Source organism: Euwallacea similis, chromosome 7 (assembly GCF_039881205.1).
Source record: "Euwallacea similis isolate ESF13 chromosome 7, ESF131.1, whole genome shotgun sequence".
In the NCBI taxonomy this organism is placed as follows: Eukaryota; Metazoa; Arthropoda; class Insecta; order Coleoptera; family Curculionidae; genus Euwallacea; species Euwallacea similis.
This window is the reverse complement of record NC_089615.1, coordinates 833,122-850,200: the sequence shown is the minus strand read 5'-3', so window position 1 is coordinate 850,200 and position 17,079 is coordinate 833,122. Positions and strand designations below refer to the sequence as shown.

General features: G+C 34.0%; 2 protein-coding genes across 2 annotated transcripts; both read left to right on the top strand.

Moving 5' to 3' along the window:
• Positions 1 to 791: 791 nt before the first annotated feature.
• LOC136410111 (jerky protein homolog-like) lies at positions 792 to 1,418 on the top strand. The gene is made up of 2 exons (XM_066392079.1): positions 792 to 962; positions 1,017 to 1,418. The coding sequence occupies exons 1-2, from the start codon at positions 792 to 794 to the stop codon at positions 1,416 to 1,418; spliced, it is 573 nt and encodes a 190-aa protein (XP_066248176.1).
• A 6,628-nt stretch (positions 1,419 to 8,046) lies between these two features.
• LOC136410110 (piggyBac transposable element-derived protein 4-like) lies at positions 8,047 to 8,959 on the top strand. The gene is made up of 3 exons (XM_066392078.1): positions 8,047 to 8,240; positions 8,282 to 8,602; positions 8,854 to 8,959. Exons 1-3 carry the CDS (start codon positions 8,047 to 8,049, stop codon positions 8,957 to 8,959), a joined length of 621 nt encoding a protein of 206 aa, XP_066248175.1.
• The last annotated feature ends 8,120 nt before the right edge of the window (positions 8,960 to 17,079 follow it).

The following is a 17,079-nucleotide window of genomic DNA, read 5'->3' as shown; positions in this document are numbered from 1 at the left end:
TCCCACACTTACATCCCTTAATCATCTTATTCGCACCTCCATATGTTTTTAGGCGAGATGATAAACAGACCTTTATCTTTTACCACGAATGATCTATTCTGACTAGTACAAGTTTAGTCCATTTCTAATTTACAATGGGGCACCAGTAGGTGCCTGTGACATTCCGCACATGTCCAAGGATAGGTTACAATATTATGGGACAACATGTTTTTTGCATTTACATTGAATAGGTTGATAAGTAACCCCATATGGCTTTCTTTATGAAAGCTCACATATATATATATGTATATATATGTAAGAAAAAAATATTTCCTTCTTAAAAAAATAAAAAAAACACGAATTTAAGCAAGACTTCTTTATTCGACCAAGATTGGGAAAAGAATGCCCCCCTCATACAAGGTGGCGGAGACATCCCCGCGCATCTGTTTATCTTCAAAAGATAATCGCTAAACCTTCTACATTCTTCCCACGCTTACATCCCTTAGTCATTCTCTTCACACCCCCATATGATAAACAAACCCTCTTTATCTTTCAAGGCAACGATCTACTTTAACTAGTACAAGTTTAGTCAATCTCCAATGGGCACTCTTAGGTGTCGGTGACATACCACATATGCCCAAGGATAAGACGTAGCTCCATCCTTGTAAGATAACAGGTTTATTGCTCTTGCCTTAAATTAATTAATATCCAACCCCGTATCACCTTCTATATGAAAGCTCACATATATATTAATTCTTCATGTCTAGTGTGCAACATCGAATCAAGCGTAATGCATCGATTATGTATGCACTATGCCGTCCACACACAAATACAAAACATTATTGTTAAGTGAGAAATCAGAAATTTTAAACCGATTAAATCGAAGTGAAAGCGAGAAAAAATTTGCTTTTGAGTATGGCGTTGGTGCGTCAACAGTATCCGACATTAAGAAAAATCATGCGAAAATCAAAAGATGTCGGATGGTAAAAAGTGTTTCGGTAAGCATACTAATTTTTTTGGTTTTCATACATTTGTAGAAAATTTACAACCCAAGCCTTGGAAAGCGTAAAACGTTAAAATTAGCAGAGTATCCTGAAGTGGAAAAACTTTTTTATTCTTGGTTTTGCACCCAACGAGCACATCATGTACCAATTTCTTACGAAATTTTAACTGCAAAAACTAAACAGTTTTATACGCACGTCTATGGAAATAATACTTTTACAGCAAGCAGGGGTTGGATACGAAATATTAGGTCTCGCCACGGTCTGCGAGTACTGAAAGTTTGTGGTAAGAAATTGTCAAATAACCAAGCTGTAGTGAAACCATTTGTCACAACACTAAAAACGAAAATGCAGTCTTTGAATTTAAGTGAGAGTCACAAGTGTACAATGCTGACGAATCGGTTCTATTCTGGAAAATGCTACCCGAAAACACAATGATACGCTCTCAAGAAAGAACAGCTTCTGATCGAAAGATAACTAAACAACGGATAACTTTTTTGGTTTGTACAAATGCCAACGGAACGAATAAACTAAAACTGCAGCGATTGACAAATCAAAAAACCCCAGAGCCTGTAAAAAGGCGGAACTTCCTGTTGAATATAGGCATTTCAAAAATGCCTGGATGACATTTGGCATACTTGAGGAATGGTTCGAAACATCATTTATTCGATAAGTTAAAAATCCCCTTAAACGAGTAAATTTGCCTGAAAAAACTCTACTGTTAGTAGATAATGCAACTAGCCATGGAGCAGTAGAAATGGCAAGTGAAGATGGTGTTTTATGGTCATGTTTCTTTCTCCAAACTGTACTGCTTTAATACAGCCCTTAGATCAAAATGCCATATATTTGGCCAAATTATTTCACCGTAAAAGTTTGTTGACCCATATTTTGTCAAAGGAAAATGAAGAAATAGCCCAGTGTTTAAACAACTTGTCACTTAAAAATGCTGTCGGTTTTCTTTACAATGCTTGGTTAAAGGTGTCCCCACAAGCCATTAAGAATTGTGAAAACTAATCTTTCCCTAAGATAACAGAGATTCGGAGTACGAAGCAGAAAATTTAGTTCCATTATCGTTACTGAGATAACAACTTATGGATGCTTCGAAGGAAATTGCTACTGTTTCCAATATGCTGGATATGTTAGGTGATGAGACTTTAACAAATAATAAAGTGATGGAATGGGTTCAAGAAAATTAAGCTTTACTGCCTCTAGAGGAAGCAGGATTAGAAAATGTCAGTGATAGTTAGAACGACGTCGAAACCAAAGTGACTTCAAAGATAGAATACGTAAAAAATGAAGAAGCAGTGAAAGCATTCAATATATGCTTGAAGTGGGCGGAAACAAATAAAGTCTCAATACAGGATATTTTAGTTCTTCAAAAGCTAAAAGAAATGGCTTTCCTCGCTGGTCAAAAGAAAGTAAAGCAAACAAAAATTGAAAATTACTTCGTTAATTCAGAATAAAACTGTTCTGTATGTACATAATATGAAAATGTATATTCTATTTTGTAGGTAATATGTATGTATACAGGGTTGCTCATTAGTGCGTCAAAGTGCGATATCTCAGTAAATATACATTTTGGAAGGAAATGTGTCTTAGTAAAGTTTTTGGGGAATAAAAGGCACGCATTTTTAAATTATTTTCAAATGTACAGGGTCTGTCATAAAAGTGTGGTAGTACCAAATTATTTTTTTTCAAATGGAACCCCCCAATTTTTTTGCCATTTTCGGATTTATCGTCAAATTTTATGGCTAGTTTATGAAATAGGTCTTATATAAAAAATTTACCATTTTCGAGTTATTTGTGAAAATTCGAAAATTTTGATAGCTGCAAGGTCTCACGGAAATCAATGCTGTTCCCTAACCGTTGCGAATTTTGGAATCGATCTTATGAGGCTCCAAGGCGACATAATAAGCTACGTTTTGACATGTTTTAGTTTAATAAAAGTTTTCCATAACCCTCGAAATAGGCCTCCGAAGTTGCACGACTTCAATCCTCAATAACTTGCTTATTTCAAATAGAATGCCATACTTTTCTCGACGGCATCGTGTTCAGAATCCAAAAACCTACAACTTTTGTTAACATTACCCTATCTTTAAACTCAACCGTTTCTGAGCTGCCGAAAATTGCCCCTTTTTTACATCTAAATTTGTATTTGAAAAGTCGCATCGGTTACGTCACCATACGCAAATTTTACGCGATGTCCGGTGACGTCCAGTGTCATTTTTTAAATTTTGATCAAGTTAACCAGCTACATGTTGTCATGGAAACAAAAACAAATGCTTTGTTTATTTCTATTGATGTCTGTGTTTTCTTTCTAAAATATCATAAAAGTCGTAGATACTAACTCAGAGGATGTATGCTCAAAAATATCCTGATAGAAGGCAACCCTCGGTTAGAAGTTTAGAAAAACTTAAGGAAAGTTTTATTAGAACAGGCAATGTGACTTATGAAAAATGTGAAAGGACTAAGAGGACAAGCGATGAAGATCAGTTGAATGTTTTGCTATCTGTAATTTCGGAGCCTTCTACCAGTTCAACAACAATATCCAAGGAAACCAATGTTCCTCGATCTACCGTTAGTAAAATTTGAAAAAGAAACAAGTTTCATGACTACAGTATATCCTTCCATCAAGAACTATTGGGGCCTGATTTGGAGATTAGAAGAACATTTTGTCAGTGGGGGTTAGAAATGGAAAGGACAACACCTAACTTCTTCCTAAAAGTATTATTCTCCGACGAATCAACATTCACTCAGAATGATAGTCCAAACCGTCATAACCTCCATTATTATTCAATGGAAAATCCAAGAATAGTAAGATCAGTGAATACGCAGCGGCAGTGGACTGTAAATGTTTGGGATGGTATTATAGGCGATTTTATAATTGGGCTACATTTTTTTAACGGACATTTAAACGGTGTTAAATATTTGCGTTTTTTGCAAAATGATTTGCCCCAACTTTTGCAAAATATTCCTCTAGTTTTGAGGGAAAATATGTGGCTCCAACATGATGGTGCTCCAGCGCACTTTGCGGCAGATGTCAGAGAGTACTTAAATCAAGAATTTGAAGGTAGATGGATAGGCCGCGGCGGACCCGTTTTTTGGCCACCAAGATCGCCAGACTTAACAAAAATAGATTTTTTTCTATGGGGACACATAAAATATGTTGTGTACCAAACTACTCCGACTACTGCAGAAGATATGAAACAACGCATAATTCATGCGTTTAGAAATATCGTAAGCATTGAGATGTTACAAAAAGTAAATAGGTCTTTCCTGGCAAGACTTCAATTGGTTTCTGATCGAAATGGAGGACAGTTTAAGAATTTATTGTAGATACAAATTATGTTGTAAAAATAAATAATAATAATTGGTTATAAATAATATAAAAATAATAATACAGTCATCGAAACTCATGGAAAACGTCAAAATGACACTGGACGTCACCGGACATCGCGTAAAATTTGCGTATGGTGACGTAACCGATGCGACTTTTCAAATACAAATTTAGATGTAAAAAAGGGGCAATTTTCGGCAGCTCAGAAACGGTTGAGTTTAAAGATAGGGTAATGTTAACAAAAGTTGTAGGTTTTTGGATTCTGATCACGATGCCGTCGAGAAAAGTATGGCATTCTATTTGAAATAAGCAAGTTATTGAGGATTGAAGTCGTGCAACTTCGGAGGCCTATTTCGAGAGTTATGGAAAACTTTTATTAAACTAAAACATGTCAAAACGTAGCTTATTATGTCGCCTTGGAGCCTCATAAGATCGATTCCAAAATTCGCAACGGTTAGGGAACAGCATTGATTTCCGTGAGACCTTGCAGCTATCAAAATTTTCGAATTTTCACAAATAACTCGAAAATGGTAAATTTTTTATATAAGACCTATTTCATAAACTAGCCATAAAATTTGACGATAAATCCGAAAATGGCAAAAAAATTGGGGGGTTCCATTTGAAAAAAAATAATTTGGTACTACCACACTTTTATGACAGACCCTGTACATTTGAAAATAATTTAAAAATGCGTGCCTTTTATTCCCCAAAAACTTTACTAAGACACATTTCCTTCCAAAATGTATATTTACTGAGATATCGCACTTTGACGCACTAATGAGCAACCCTGTATAATAAATGTGTTTGTAGATCCATTATTGTCTTGTTTGCTATTCTGAAGTTTGCGATAATTCGGATTGCCTTGGTTTTTATTGATCTGGATTATTAGAGTTGTACTGTATTAGCAAAAATTAAAGATTTATTGAAAACCTAACTAATGTAACTTTATTGAACAAAAATTCAACAGAAAAATGTGATATTTATAAACTACAGTACTTACAACTAAATAGTGAACAAGAACACTTAAATTCTAAAAAAAATGCTAAACTATCAAATGTTAATAATAACTAACATTATTTCTAAATTTTAATTAAGGTCGATTCGTCTGAACCAGAACTGATACTTGAACCGAACGTAGAATTCATCGAAATAATTCATCCAGGATCGGTGATTCTTAATGTGTTAAATGTTTTTAATTCTTTTTTTTTGTTTAAAATCTTATTTATTAACTTGTTATTCAGGTACTCTCGAGACCCCAGATTTGTATTCTACAGGTAAAAAAGTTAATTTACAATGAGTTGTATAAGGTGGGCTACGTAAGATGGTCCAATACCTTATTTCAAAAGCTGAAAGGTGTAGAAAAAAGTTTAACATAAAAGTTTTCATGGATTTCTTTTTTTTTATTTTCGAAGTTACAGGGTTGTTCATAAAATCATGACGTGACAAAAATGCATTTTTTTAAATTGAAAATGCCCCATATCTTGTTATGGATACTAATTTTGCTTCTATGAGTATTTTTTTTTATTACAAAATATAAAGAATCTTTGCAGTTTATAAGTTAATTCAATTTAAAGTAACATGTGGAAAAAAATAAGTTTTTTTAAATTCTCAATAAATTCACATAGTATTAATTGAATAATTTGAAAACTTGTTCAGTTAAAACAAAGTGTCGTTCTACTAGAATAAATTTTTAATTGTCGAGAAATTTTATACAGGGTATGAAAAAAATATCCAAATTTTCCACATTTGGAGTGCATGAATTTTTTTTTTAATGGAAAGACTTGTTTTTTTGAAAATGAATTTTTTTGACCCGTCACTTGTCGCTGTATAAGCATTGTGCTCACAATTAAGGGGAAATATTGATAAAATGGTAACACCTGTTTCGTTAGCCTCCAGGCTCAACTTTAGTTTAGATGGAACCTTGCTTTAAAAAATAATTTATATAGTTTTATTAGGAATCCTTATACTAGCACAAGAGTGATATTCTCATTGTACGGAACTGTTCCATTACGGAGAATTTCCAGTTTTTTCAAACTTTCGTTTAAATGAAACCTTTAAAAAAAATTGAAATATAGGTTTTTTACTGAAATCTTCTATTACGGATAATTTACAATTTTTATACTTTTTAAGGGCGACGATTCCTTAATCTATTCGAACTTGGTGAATAGATAGGTAAGTACAAAAATAAGTTCAGGTTCAGAAAGTTTTATTGGTTTATTATTATTTTATGTATACGCGTATACTATTTCGCTTGTTTACAAATTAAAATGGGAAATATTTTTGTTGGAAGTAAAAAAACTGTTGCCTCGAATTTTCTATTGCTATATGTACATAACATATTTTTTATAAAAAAATTTAATTTTTGCGTTACTTTCGTTGAGTGTAGAAATATAATGTTGAAAATATTTAGTTAATTAATAGTGTGCGAATAATTTATAATAAATAAACAGTGTGCCAGTCAATAATGTTTTGTGGTGCTATAAAAGAATGGGATCTTCTAAAAACTAGGCGCGAAGTCTATGAGTTTACGAAAAATGAAGGTTTGATACCGCGACCTCGTTATTGCAGGGTAAAATGTAAAGGCCATCAAAGTCATTTTGAAATATTTTCGTATTATTATGTTTCTGACACCGATTTGAAAATGTATAGATACTCTAAACGACAACAATGTCGTTCTAGTTTTTCTGTTGCGAAAGGAACATGGTTTGAAAACAGTTACTTTTCCCCAGACAAGAAGTTTAAGTAAATGTTTTTTTAATTACTCATTCACACATTATTATTGTTTACTCTATACTATAGGGTACTCTTTGGATTTCCTCATAGACATTCGTATGAACGGATTTCCGTTGGTGTAAGAAATTTAAAAGACTTTCGTTATCAACAATAACTGCTCGCGTAAAATATTGCTGGGAGATGGTTACTACTGCCTTTACTATAATTCAGACATCTTTACCAAAAATTGGAGGGCCAGGGATTGTAATTCAAGTACGAAGTTTAATGGTTTTTGATGTAGCGATATTAACCTTTAGCTGCTGACATGGAGTCTGAGACTCTACACATTATAATTTATGACATAACCCCCAACATTATTTTTTTCCAGAGCTGCCCCCTTCAGAACCTTCCTAGGTTTTAATATACTTTTATCAACCAGATGGGTGACGCCACGCCGCTTTCGAATTTCGAGCTACGAGTTTCTTGAAGTCTATGAGACTCCATGTCATTGTGTGTGGTATAAAAGTGGTTTAACTCGTTATGGCTAGTTCTAGATAATCCACTAACATTTATGATCCAAATTTTGAAGAACTTTGTAATAAGTGGTGCGAAGAAGAAAACAGTGACGTTAGTAACTTAGAGGTAAATGAGGAGGCTCTTGTACCTAGCGATCATGAGACGGGCAGCGAACAAGGGGGCGACTCAGATGAGGTTGCTGTAGAAAAAGACCTGCAAAAATCAGATTCTGAAGAGGAAAATTTGAGAGCAATATCATCTGCCAGTGACTTAAATAATAAAAAAAGATAAAAGGTATTTTATTATGGAAAAAATTGATTCAAGTGGAGCAAAACAGGACCAGTTAGAAATGTTCGAACACCTCAACATAATATTCTACGTACACCGGCGACTCGTCTTGGTATTGAAGACACAAGCAATCCTTAGAAAGATTTTGAAAAGATACTTTTTCAAAATATGTGTGATCTGATCATAACCTGAACAAACCATAAGTTGAGCAGCATGAGGAGGAAATACAGTCGAAATAATAAACGAGAATTAGTTGACATCGACGAAATAGAGTTGAAATTTTTTTTAGGATTATTGTTGTATACCTCAATATTCAAATCCAACCATGAAAATGCGCGCAGTCTTTTGATACCAATGATAAAGGAAGGGATGTCTTTAGAGCAATTATGTTCCTGCAACAATTTCTTGTGATTTTAATAGTGTTTCAGTTTGATAATCCTAACACCAGAAATGAAAGGAAAACTTTATACGCCGGTGCAGGAATACAGGAACTGTTTCAGTTATTCATAAGTAACATTCAAAATTCATACTCCATTGAAATATCAGTTTGTGTCGATGAAATGCTTGTGGGATTTCGTGGAAGATGTACTTTTAAAATGTTTATTCCAAATAAACTCTGTAAATACGGCCTAAAGATAATGTGTCTGACAGATACTAGGACAAGTTACATGTCTAACGCATATCTGTATGTAGGGAGAAATTCGACCAGATTCGGTTTAGCTAACGAAGAAAAAAACTTAGCAAGCCATCACAAACTGTTATTCGCCTCGTGAAACCTCTACAGGATGTCCCATAACACACACAGAGCTGGTGGAGATCGTACATGTAAAAATTAGACATTTGGCACCAACTTGACTGTATCAAATATTGCTAGTTAAGAAAATATAAAGTGCACAAAAAAATGTTTTTTTTTGGAAAATCATAAATTATTTGAGAATCATTTAAGATAAATTATTGAAATTTTGTGGACTTGCATATTTTTATACTATACACAAAATGTAATCATCGGTTTTGATGTAGCATCAAGGGGGCATCACCTACATGCAACATGTCGCATAAATGTTACCATTATTTTTTGCAGCAAGCTTTCTTTTTTAAAAATGGCACGATGGTAATTGTGAGTTAAGAGACATGATTTATGTTTCTGCACAAACCAATTATGTTTGATACCCATCCAAACGAGCTGTTATGCCTCATTCGAATCTAACTGATAACCAACATGTGTACATAAATCGCTCAACTTGAGGGATGTTTTGGTTTGACCGTGAGAACCAATAGGTAAAAATATTCTTGAGTACTTTTAACACACCGTGACGGTCGCCATTCATCAATCATTATCAGTAATTTGGCCCTTCGCAGAGTCGCATATGTTAAGACGTTAATTGTAAAAACCTTTAATGGTCCGTTTTTTTTCATTTAATTTAAAAATCCCAAATTCGTGGGAACCTGCCCAATCTGTGTTCTGATTGGTCAATCAGAACAAAATGGGCAAATACCAAATTCTACTTATTTTCCCTGTTTTCCTTTTTTTTGGCAGATTTAGAATGGAAGTCGAGGTGTAAACTTAGGTTCAATATTCCTCCAAATTCGAATAATACTTTAACTTCATGTTCGAACGCCTCATGTACAGATAAAGCCATCATTCATTCTAATTATAGACTTTATTAACGTTAACGGTAGTGTTTTTTTATCGACTACCATCCTGATTTTTCGTGGCGGTATCCACGTATAAAGTAGTACCTTGTGTCAGAACGTCTTTTCCTAAAGACTCCAACAATTATAATGCTCGATCGGCGGCAAGAAGATATTCTGAACTGTATCGTAATAGAGTGGTTTCAGAACGCAAGTTTTTTCAAACAATACACAGAAGGTTAGGTGGAACGGGATCATTCTATGCAAAAAATGAAGGCGGACGACCAAGGATTATATCGGAAGATTAAGAGGATGAAGTTTTAGTATGGATAGTAGAAAATCTTCAGTTAAGTACTAAGAGAAGTGAAAGTGCTTCTGAAATCAGCAAGTCTACCGTGTCAAGAATTTTGCGTGGAGAGAAATTACAATAATCCCTCGTTATCCGCGGCAGCGTGGTGAAGTAAAATAAAAATGTATTATGTACTATTGTATATGTCGGTGAATGATAATGTTTATGTTTACGCCTACTCTTTAGGATTATTTGTTTACGTATTGGGGTGAAGGTACCGCAATCGGGATAACTTTAGAATTGCAGGACGTAGTCACGGGGCCTAGCGAGGGCAGTGGAAAAAGGGAAAGGTACTGGTCTAGACGGATGATCGAAGCCCGTGAATTCGTCGGTATCTTAGTTATAGTTTAGTGTTTAGTGTCTTGTTCTGGTTTTAATATTTAAATAATAAACTACTAAAAGAATAATGGAAAAATCGAATAATTTGTGTGCCTCCCCGACATTATTTTCAAATGCCCCGCTCCACAATGCTATAATATTTGAACCCTGCGTCGCTCCTTTTCGGTGTTTTCTGATACTTTTCCTTCCTTTGCCAGTTGCTGCTTGTTAGTAATAGCTGTAGCAGGTTAAGATAAGTTAGTTAAATTAGTGTGCGTTTTACATTCGATTAGTTAAAGATTTTTTTCACGTTATTTAGACTTTTTACTTCGTTTTACGTTAATGTTGTCTCAATTAAAAAAGGGTATAAAAAGAAAGAAAAATGTCTTAACATTATTAAAAAATATTGAAATGTTAGACAAACTAAGAAAAAGAGAAAGTATAGCATCCGTTGCTAGGAGTTATAGCATGAATGAATCTAGTGTTAGGGACATAGTATATAACATCTGGGTAGAAAGAACAAGAGGACAATTATACTATAACCATGAATTCTTGGAAGGCTCGACCACGGCAAATATCATAATACCATAAATTAAGTGGTAGATAGCCGGGAAGAGGTGTTAGTTGAGGGATAGTGCTCGTGACCGGGGATAAAATAGGAAAAGGGACTGTGTTGTATGAGAAGAGTGGCAGAGAATACATGCTATTTTTATAAAACCCTAGTTTTACTTAAACGGTTGTGAAATAAATCCAATACTAGTATTCGTAAAATAAAAAAAGTGTGAAGAGAAAATACGCCATAGTATAATAGAAAATGCTCCGATGATCACTAAAATTTGTACTACATCGCGGGACATTAGGCTGCAGAAAACCGAGAAGGTATTAAATATATGGATCAAAGATCAAATAAGAAAACACGTTCCTCTAAGTTCCCTTATCATCCGAGAAAAAGCTAAGCATCTCTATGAACATTTTAAACAATTTTTTGGTGAAAACAGTAATAATTCATAATTTCTTGCGAGCAAAAGCTGGTTTGAAAATGATAAAAAAACCTTTTTCCCTTTATAATGTTAAACTTGTGGATGAATCAGGTTCCTCTGACCACGTTGCAGTCAACAGTTTTTCTACCGAGTTCAGCCGTTTTATAGAGGAAAGAGGATATCTGCCAGAACAAGTGTTTAATGCTGACGAAAGTGGTTTATTTTGGAAGAAGATGCTTTCAAGAACATTCGTATCAAAAAATGAAAGAAGCGCACCTGAGTTTAAAGCTGCCAAAGACAGATTCACCCTGTTACTTTGTGCCAATGCTACATGATCAAGTCTTTACTTGTATACAAATCATTAAATTCTTCAGCTTTAAAAGATAAGAACAAGAACAACTTGCTAGTGTTTGGAGGGCTAATAACAAAGCATGGGTTACCGCAGAAATCTTTAACGATTGGTTCAAAATGTGTTTCATTTCGGAAACGCAGGCTTATTTAAAATCTAAAGCATATCTTTTAAAATTTTACTGTTTACTGATAATGCTCCAGGACATCCCCAGTCCATAAAATTGGATCACTCAAATGTTGAAGTGATGTTTTTACCATCTACCACCACTTTACTTTTGCAACCACTTGATCAAGGCGTAATCGCAGTATTTAAGGCTTACTACGCGTGAAGAACTTTTAGGAATTTCTTAAAGAATATGGAAGATCAGTCAATTAACAGTAGCCCAAAGCTGGAAAAATTATATTTCCGAATGCATTTATAATATCAAGGAGTACTTAAATAAAATTCAGCCGTCTACCATAAATGCTTGTTGGAAAAAACTACGGCCAGAAATTGTAGCTGACGGTGAGTCATTAGATATAAACGGGGTGATAGCTGACGTAGTAATCGTAGTACAAAATATAGAAGGCGAAGGTTTTGATGATAGTAATAAATCCGACATAGAAGAAATGGTCTTATATCATGATCAGCAACAAGAACTAATTTTGAAAGAACTAGAAGACATTATCTCAATACCTGACGAATCAAGAGTCGAAGATCAAGAGGAAAAAGAAATTTCTAAACCAGATTTCTCAATGAAATCACTTAACGATGTCTTTTTATTAGCAGAACAGCTAACTAGTGTCGTTGTCGAGTTAGATCCAAGTGTAGAAAGAGGACTAAATTTCAAGAAGGGAATAAATCATTTGTTGGGACCTTACAAAGAAATTAAAAAGGAACTTGAACAAAAAAGAAAACAAACTTGCATAACTCGGGTTTTTTTCTGCATAATAATAATTATATTTTATGTATGTATATACATATGTATTATATACATATACAAATGTATACAGTGCATATCTATGTCATTCTGTGTAACGAATTTTATGTTTGCATCAATATTTATGTTTTTACTAATAAAATAACATATATGTATATACTTACATAATGTTTACATATTCTTATATGTATGTTCATATTAGTTTGAATTCTTTAAAAATTTGATTCTTTTGGTGTCTAATCTCTAGCCTCATTATCCGCCATTTTAATAAGAACGTAACTCCTGCGGATAATGAGGGATTACTATATCATCATTTTCGAAAAATATTGAAGTGTCCCTCAGGAAATTGAGCACGCGCTCAAGGTCATTGACCAAAAGTAAAATATTTAATATAATTACCAAATACGAGATAATAGACATCGATGAAGAAAGTGGACGTTCCTATTGTTCAAATTCTTTATCGAACACTCCATATTCTCCGCTAAGTACCGTATCTATTTCCAACTCCTTATCGGAAGGTCCGTCTGATTTACGACAATTTGAGAACGTTTTGATGAATCTATCATCAACTTCTCACGAATTGCAGGAAGTTTCGACGATTCAGTTTCGGCACGCTTTGCATGACCAATTTCGGAATAATTTGAATGATTTACCATCAACATCTTAACAAGTTTTGGAAAATTCTAATAAATACTTAGTATTAATTCATATTACGTACCTTAAGTTTAATGCTAATTTTTCCTTTAAAGTTATTCTTTCTTTTTTTGATATTGTCTTCTGTATTAAATTCAATACGTAATCAAATTGGTTTTTATTCATCCGAAAATACATCCTGAAGATATTTTCTTCACATAAGAAATGGTTCTTAATCAAAAGTGAAAACGATCCCTCTTGGCCTCTAGTTGTATATATTTTGTTGATAAGCATTCTTTGCTTTGTTTTACAATAATACAATAGCAGGTCATCGTTTTCTTCTTCCGATAATAACTTAATAACTGTACACTTTTCTATTTCACTAAATTTTTTGATATACGAATATCTCGAATCGTTAATACGTGATACTCACTAAACAATGGTTATTGTTGCAGTTTTGCGTTTCTGTCTCGATACACAGTAGACCACTGAAGACCGAGACAAATGTCTCAGTCTCCTGTCTAGGTCTCAACGCGAACCGCCTCCTTTATGCTACTGTATGCGGAGGAAAACCTACCTGTTATCTGGCAATTTCAACACGATAACGACCTGAAACATACGGCGAAAATCATGGAAAACTGATTGACGAAGAATCAAACTTCTATTATTAAGTGGTCTGCCTGCAGTCCTGATCTGAATCCTATTAAAAATTTGTAATGGGACGTAAAACAGGCACTCAGGAATAAAAATATAACAAATCTATCTGATTTGTGCAAAGAACTTCAGGCAATTTGGTACACAATACAGCAAGAACGATGCCCAAAGCTAATCGAGTCTTTGTCTCAACGATGTCATGAAGTAATAAGAAGTAAAAGTTATCTGACGAAATGTTAATTGAAATGTAAGTTTATTTTTATTGTGTTATAACAACATTTAAATAAATGTACTTTTTTAAGATTACAATGTTAGGTAGGTGAAATTGTTCTTATTTATATGTCCTTAGTAATTTTATTTATTTGACTCTGCAGTACGTTGTTATTATAAACATTAGGGATATTCATACAGAATGATTACTTATTTAAATAAAATTAATGTACTGGCACAATTTTTGTTTATTTTGTCTATTTTAAACTAGTTTTTAAAACAACATTTTCTTGGTATTCATTTTCGTTTTCGTCTTCAAAGTTTGTTGATAAGGTAAAAGTATGTTCCTAAATTGACGATATAATTTTTGGCTTAGGAATGTTGTTTTTAAATACAATTTTTTTTGTTGGACAAAAGTATGGAATACTATGTAGTTTTGTTGTTTACGAGGGCATTATCAGTTGTTCAGTCCGATTGTGTGGTGCATTTTCTACGAAATATGCCAAAGATAAAGCATTTTTTGGAAGATTTTCGAAATTCAATAGTCCAATTGTCACGAGATGGTTACAGCCAGACATTGAAAAAATGTTAAAAATCAGCCAATGGGTCGTCTCCAAAATTTTAAGAAAATTTAACACTTATGGGGATGTAAAAGATGACCTAAAACCTGGCCGTCCAAGAAAAACGAATGCCACTACCGATCGACGGATTAAAAAAATATCTGCAGATCCTGGCAAGTCCTTCAGGATTACAAAGCAACAAATCATTGACAATAGTGACATCATTATAAGTGATCGCACTGTATGTCGTCGGTTGTGCGAAATGAGATTGGTAGGAAGGATCGTAGCAAAGAAACCCTTAATTTCTACGAAGAACAGAAGAGCAAGAACTAAATTTGCTTAGGAACATTTGAAGAATACAGGCTAAAAAGAATGAAGGTCCATAAAAAAACATCTTTTGTGATATGTACAGTAAATCGTGGCCGAAGATCGGTACTTCCCTTCTAGTTAGACAGTGTAGAGTTCTATGTTAGACAGGCGAAAAAAGATAAAGCTCCACTCGTTTTGTACAAAACGGATGAGAGTCCAAAATTCTACTTGTTTCGCGCCTGAATTTTTAACTGTGCAATTCAGATTTTAATAAAGCAATTAAATTTTATTTTGAGGTAGAATATGTCATGTTAGTCTTTGTTTGCTTGTAGATGCGCCGAACTATCGGCCCATCTGCCTCAACAATACAGCAGGAAAGTTCTATGAAAGACTGATCGCCGAACGCTTGCTGAAAGAACTGACAAATACAAACCTTTTATCCGATAAACAATACGGGTTTAGAAAAGATCAGCCGTAGATGCCATGGAGTATACAGGGTGTCTTTAGCTGAGTGCCCATTAGAAGTATTTAGAGCACCGCGGAAGCTAAAAAGGTAAAATTTGGTATGTAGCTATTTGAGCCCAAGATCTATTGATTAAGAATATTTTCAAAATGGCGGTACTTCCGGAAATACCGGAAATTGATAACAATTTCGCTATTTTAAATGGAATGATGATGTTTTTTATTTTTTTTATGATTCTACGTTGAATTTCAGGTCAACTTTATATAACATACTGCTACCCTAAAATATTAACTTTCGAAGATAAAAATAGGCAAAAATCTTCTGTGTAAAAACAATTTGTTATATTGGAACTAACAAAGGTAGAATAACGAAATTTGACCAGTAAAACGTCAAAACATTGCACTTCATTCTTCTCCATTTCCATTTTTATAATCATCTACAAGGTGGTCTGCAAAATAAATTAAACTAGAGTAATACGAAAATGCCAAAAAATGATTTTCTTCAAATAGGACCCCTAGCATGAGTGAAACGATAATTTAAGTATGTATGTTTTGGATTTTTTAAAATTTTTAACTCAAATCAAATAGTAAAAAAAAAGTTTTATGTAAAAATAGGGAAATGTTACATGATTGAATGTTGAATGAACCCCCCCTTAAAGTAGTGCCATACGACGGTTCTAGGAGGAGTCCAGGGTGAAGAGAGGAAGGTTTTAATGGGTAGGCGGCCCTGTTAGGGCCGAATCCCACATAGCCTGGTCACCAGGCAACCAGACCGAGTACCTTCGGAATGTTTCTCTTCTCTGTAAAAAAAATCTTTGTTATGTGATGACAGGTGTGTGTTCTAACTTGGCTTAAGATGTTTGTGAATTATGTGATACCAAGCACTAAAAAAAGACCAAAATTAGGGCGCGTTTCTGATGCATCCAAAGAACTAAGATTACTAAGCCATGAAACTGGCAACAGTTGTCAATGTTCAAGACTAAGGTGGTTTGAAGTTATTGGATTTCAAAACCGTGTAGAGATTGTTGTACGATTCAATGAATTGAAATCTTACAATGAGCAGAGTTTGCATTTAACACGTCTAATCACATCCCAATTAGTTAAAAGGCATCGTAGAAGACAAGGAAACGATGAAGATGTAAATTATCATTTCTTTTCCTACAAATACAAGGTAAATAATATTTTTATTTTATCGTTAATATCATCCCTAATTATTGCAAATTTCATTTAAAAGGTTCGTGTGATGCGGGAAAATGGTACCAAAGAAATTCCTATTTGCTACAAGACTATGCTGTCACTCCATGGAATTTCTGCAAAACGCCTTTACCATATTCAATAAAAGCTTGTAAAACATAGACGTGTTGGACAAGATGGTCGGGGTCTACATTCGAATAGGCTAAATAAGCTATCGCAAGAAATAGCTGATACAGTTTGTTTCATATTGAATCTTTTAAAGGGAGGCAGTCACACTATAGCCTTCACAAATCTAAAAAAATCTACCTTCCAGGGGAATTGAACGTTAAGAAAATGTTCATGATGTTTAAGGAATTACATCTGGCAAAAGTTATTTCGTATGAAACTTATCGTTCCATCTTTGTAAAAAAATTTAATATTAATTTCGGCTATCCGCGTAGGGACACGTGTAGCACTTACGATGAACATAAAGCAAAATAACAGATCCTGCACAGGTTTCTAATCTGTCTGTGCTTAATATAAATCAAAAACTTCACCTTAAGAGGGTTGAAGCTTTTTACGACAGAAAACGATTGGAACGTAAAAGAGCACGAAAATATCATCACGTTGAAGCAATTGCGATGGATTTTCAAAAAAACTTGCCACTGCCAAATATTGGCACCAATGATGTTTAC

What these genes read in the sequence shown, in the direction of transcription:
- LOC136410111 (XM_066392079.1), top strand. Translation starts at nt 792, where the DNA reads ATGCCGTCCACACACAAATACAAAACATTATTGTTAAGTGAGAAATCA. An exon ending in AAATCAAAAGATGTCGGATG is followed by an intron (nt 963 to 1,016) that starts GTAAAAAGTGTT and finishes ATACATTTGTAG; the next exon opens with AAAATTTACAACCCAAGCCT.
- LOC136410110 (XM_066392078.1), top strand. Translation starts at nt 8,047, where the DNA reads ATGAGGAGGAAATACAGTCGAAATAATAAACGAGAATTAGTTGACATC. An exon ending in TGTTCCTGCAACAATTTCTT is followed by an intron (nt 8,241 to 8,281) that starts GTGATTTTAATA and finishes TCCTAACACCAG; the next exon opens with AAATGAAAGGAAAACTTTAT. An exon ending in CACAAACTGTTATTCGCCTC is followed by an intron (nt 8,603 to 8,853) that starts GTGAAACCTCTA and finishes GTTTTGATGTAG; the next exon opens with CATCAAGGGGGCATCACCTA.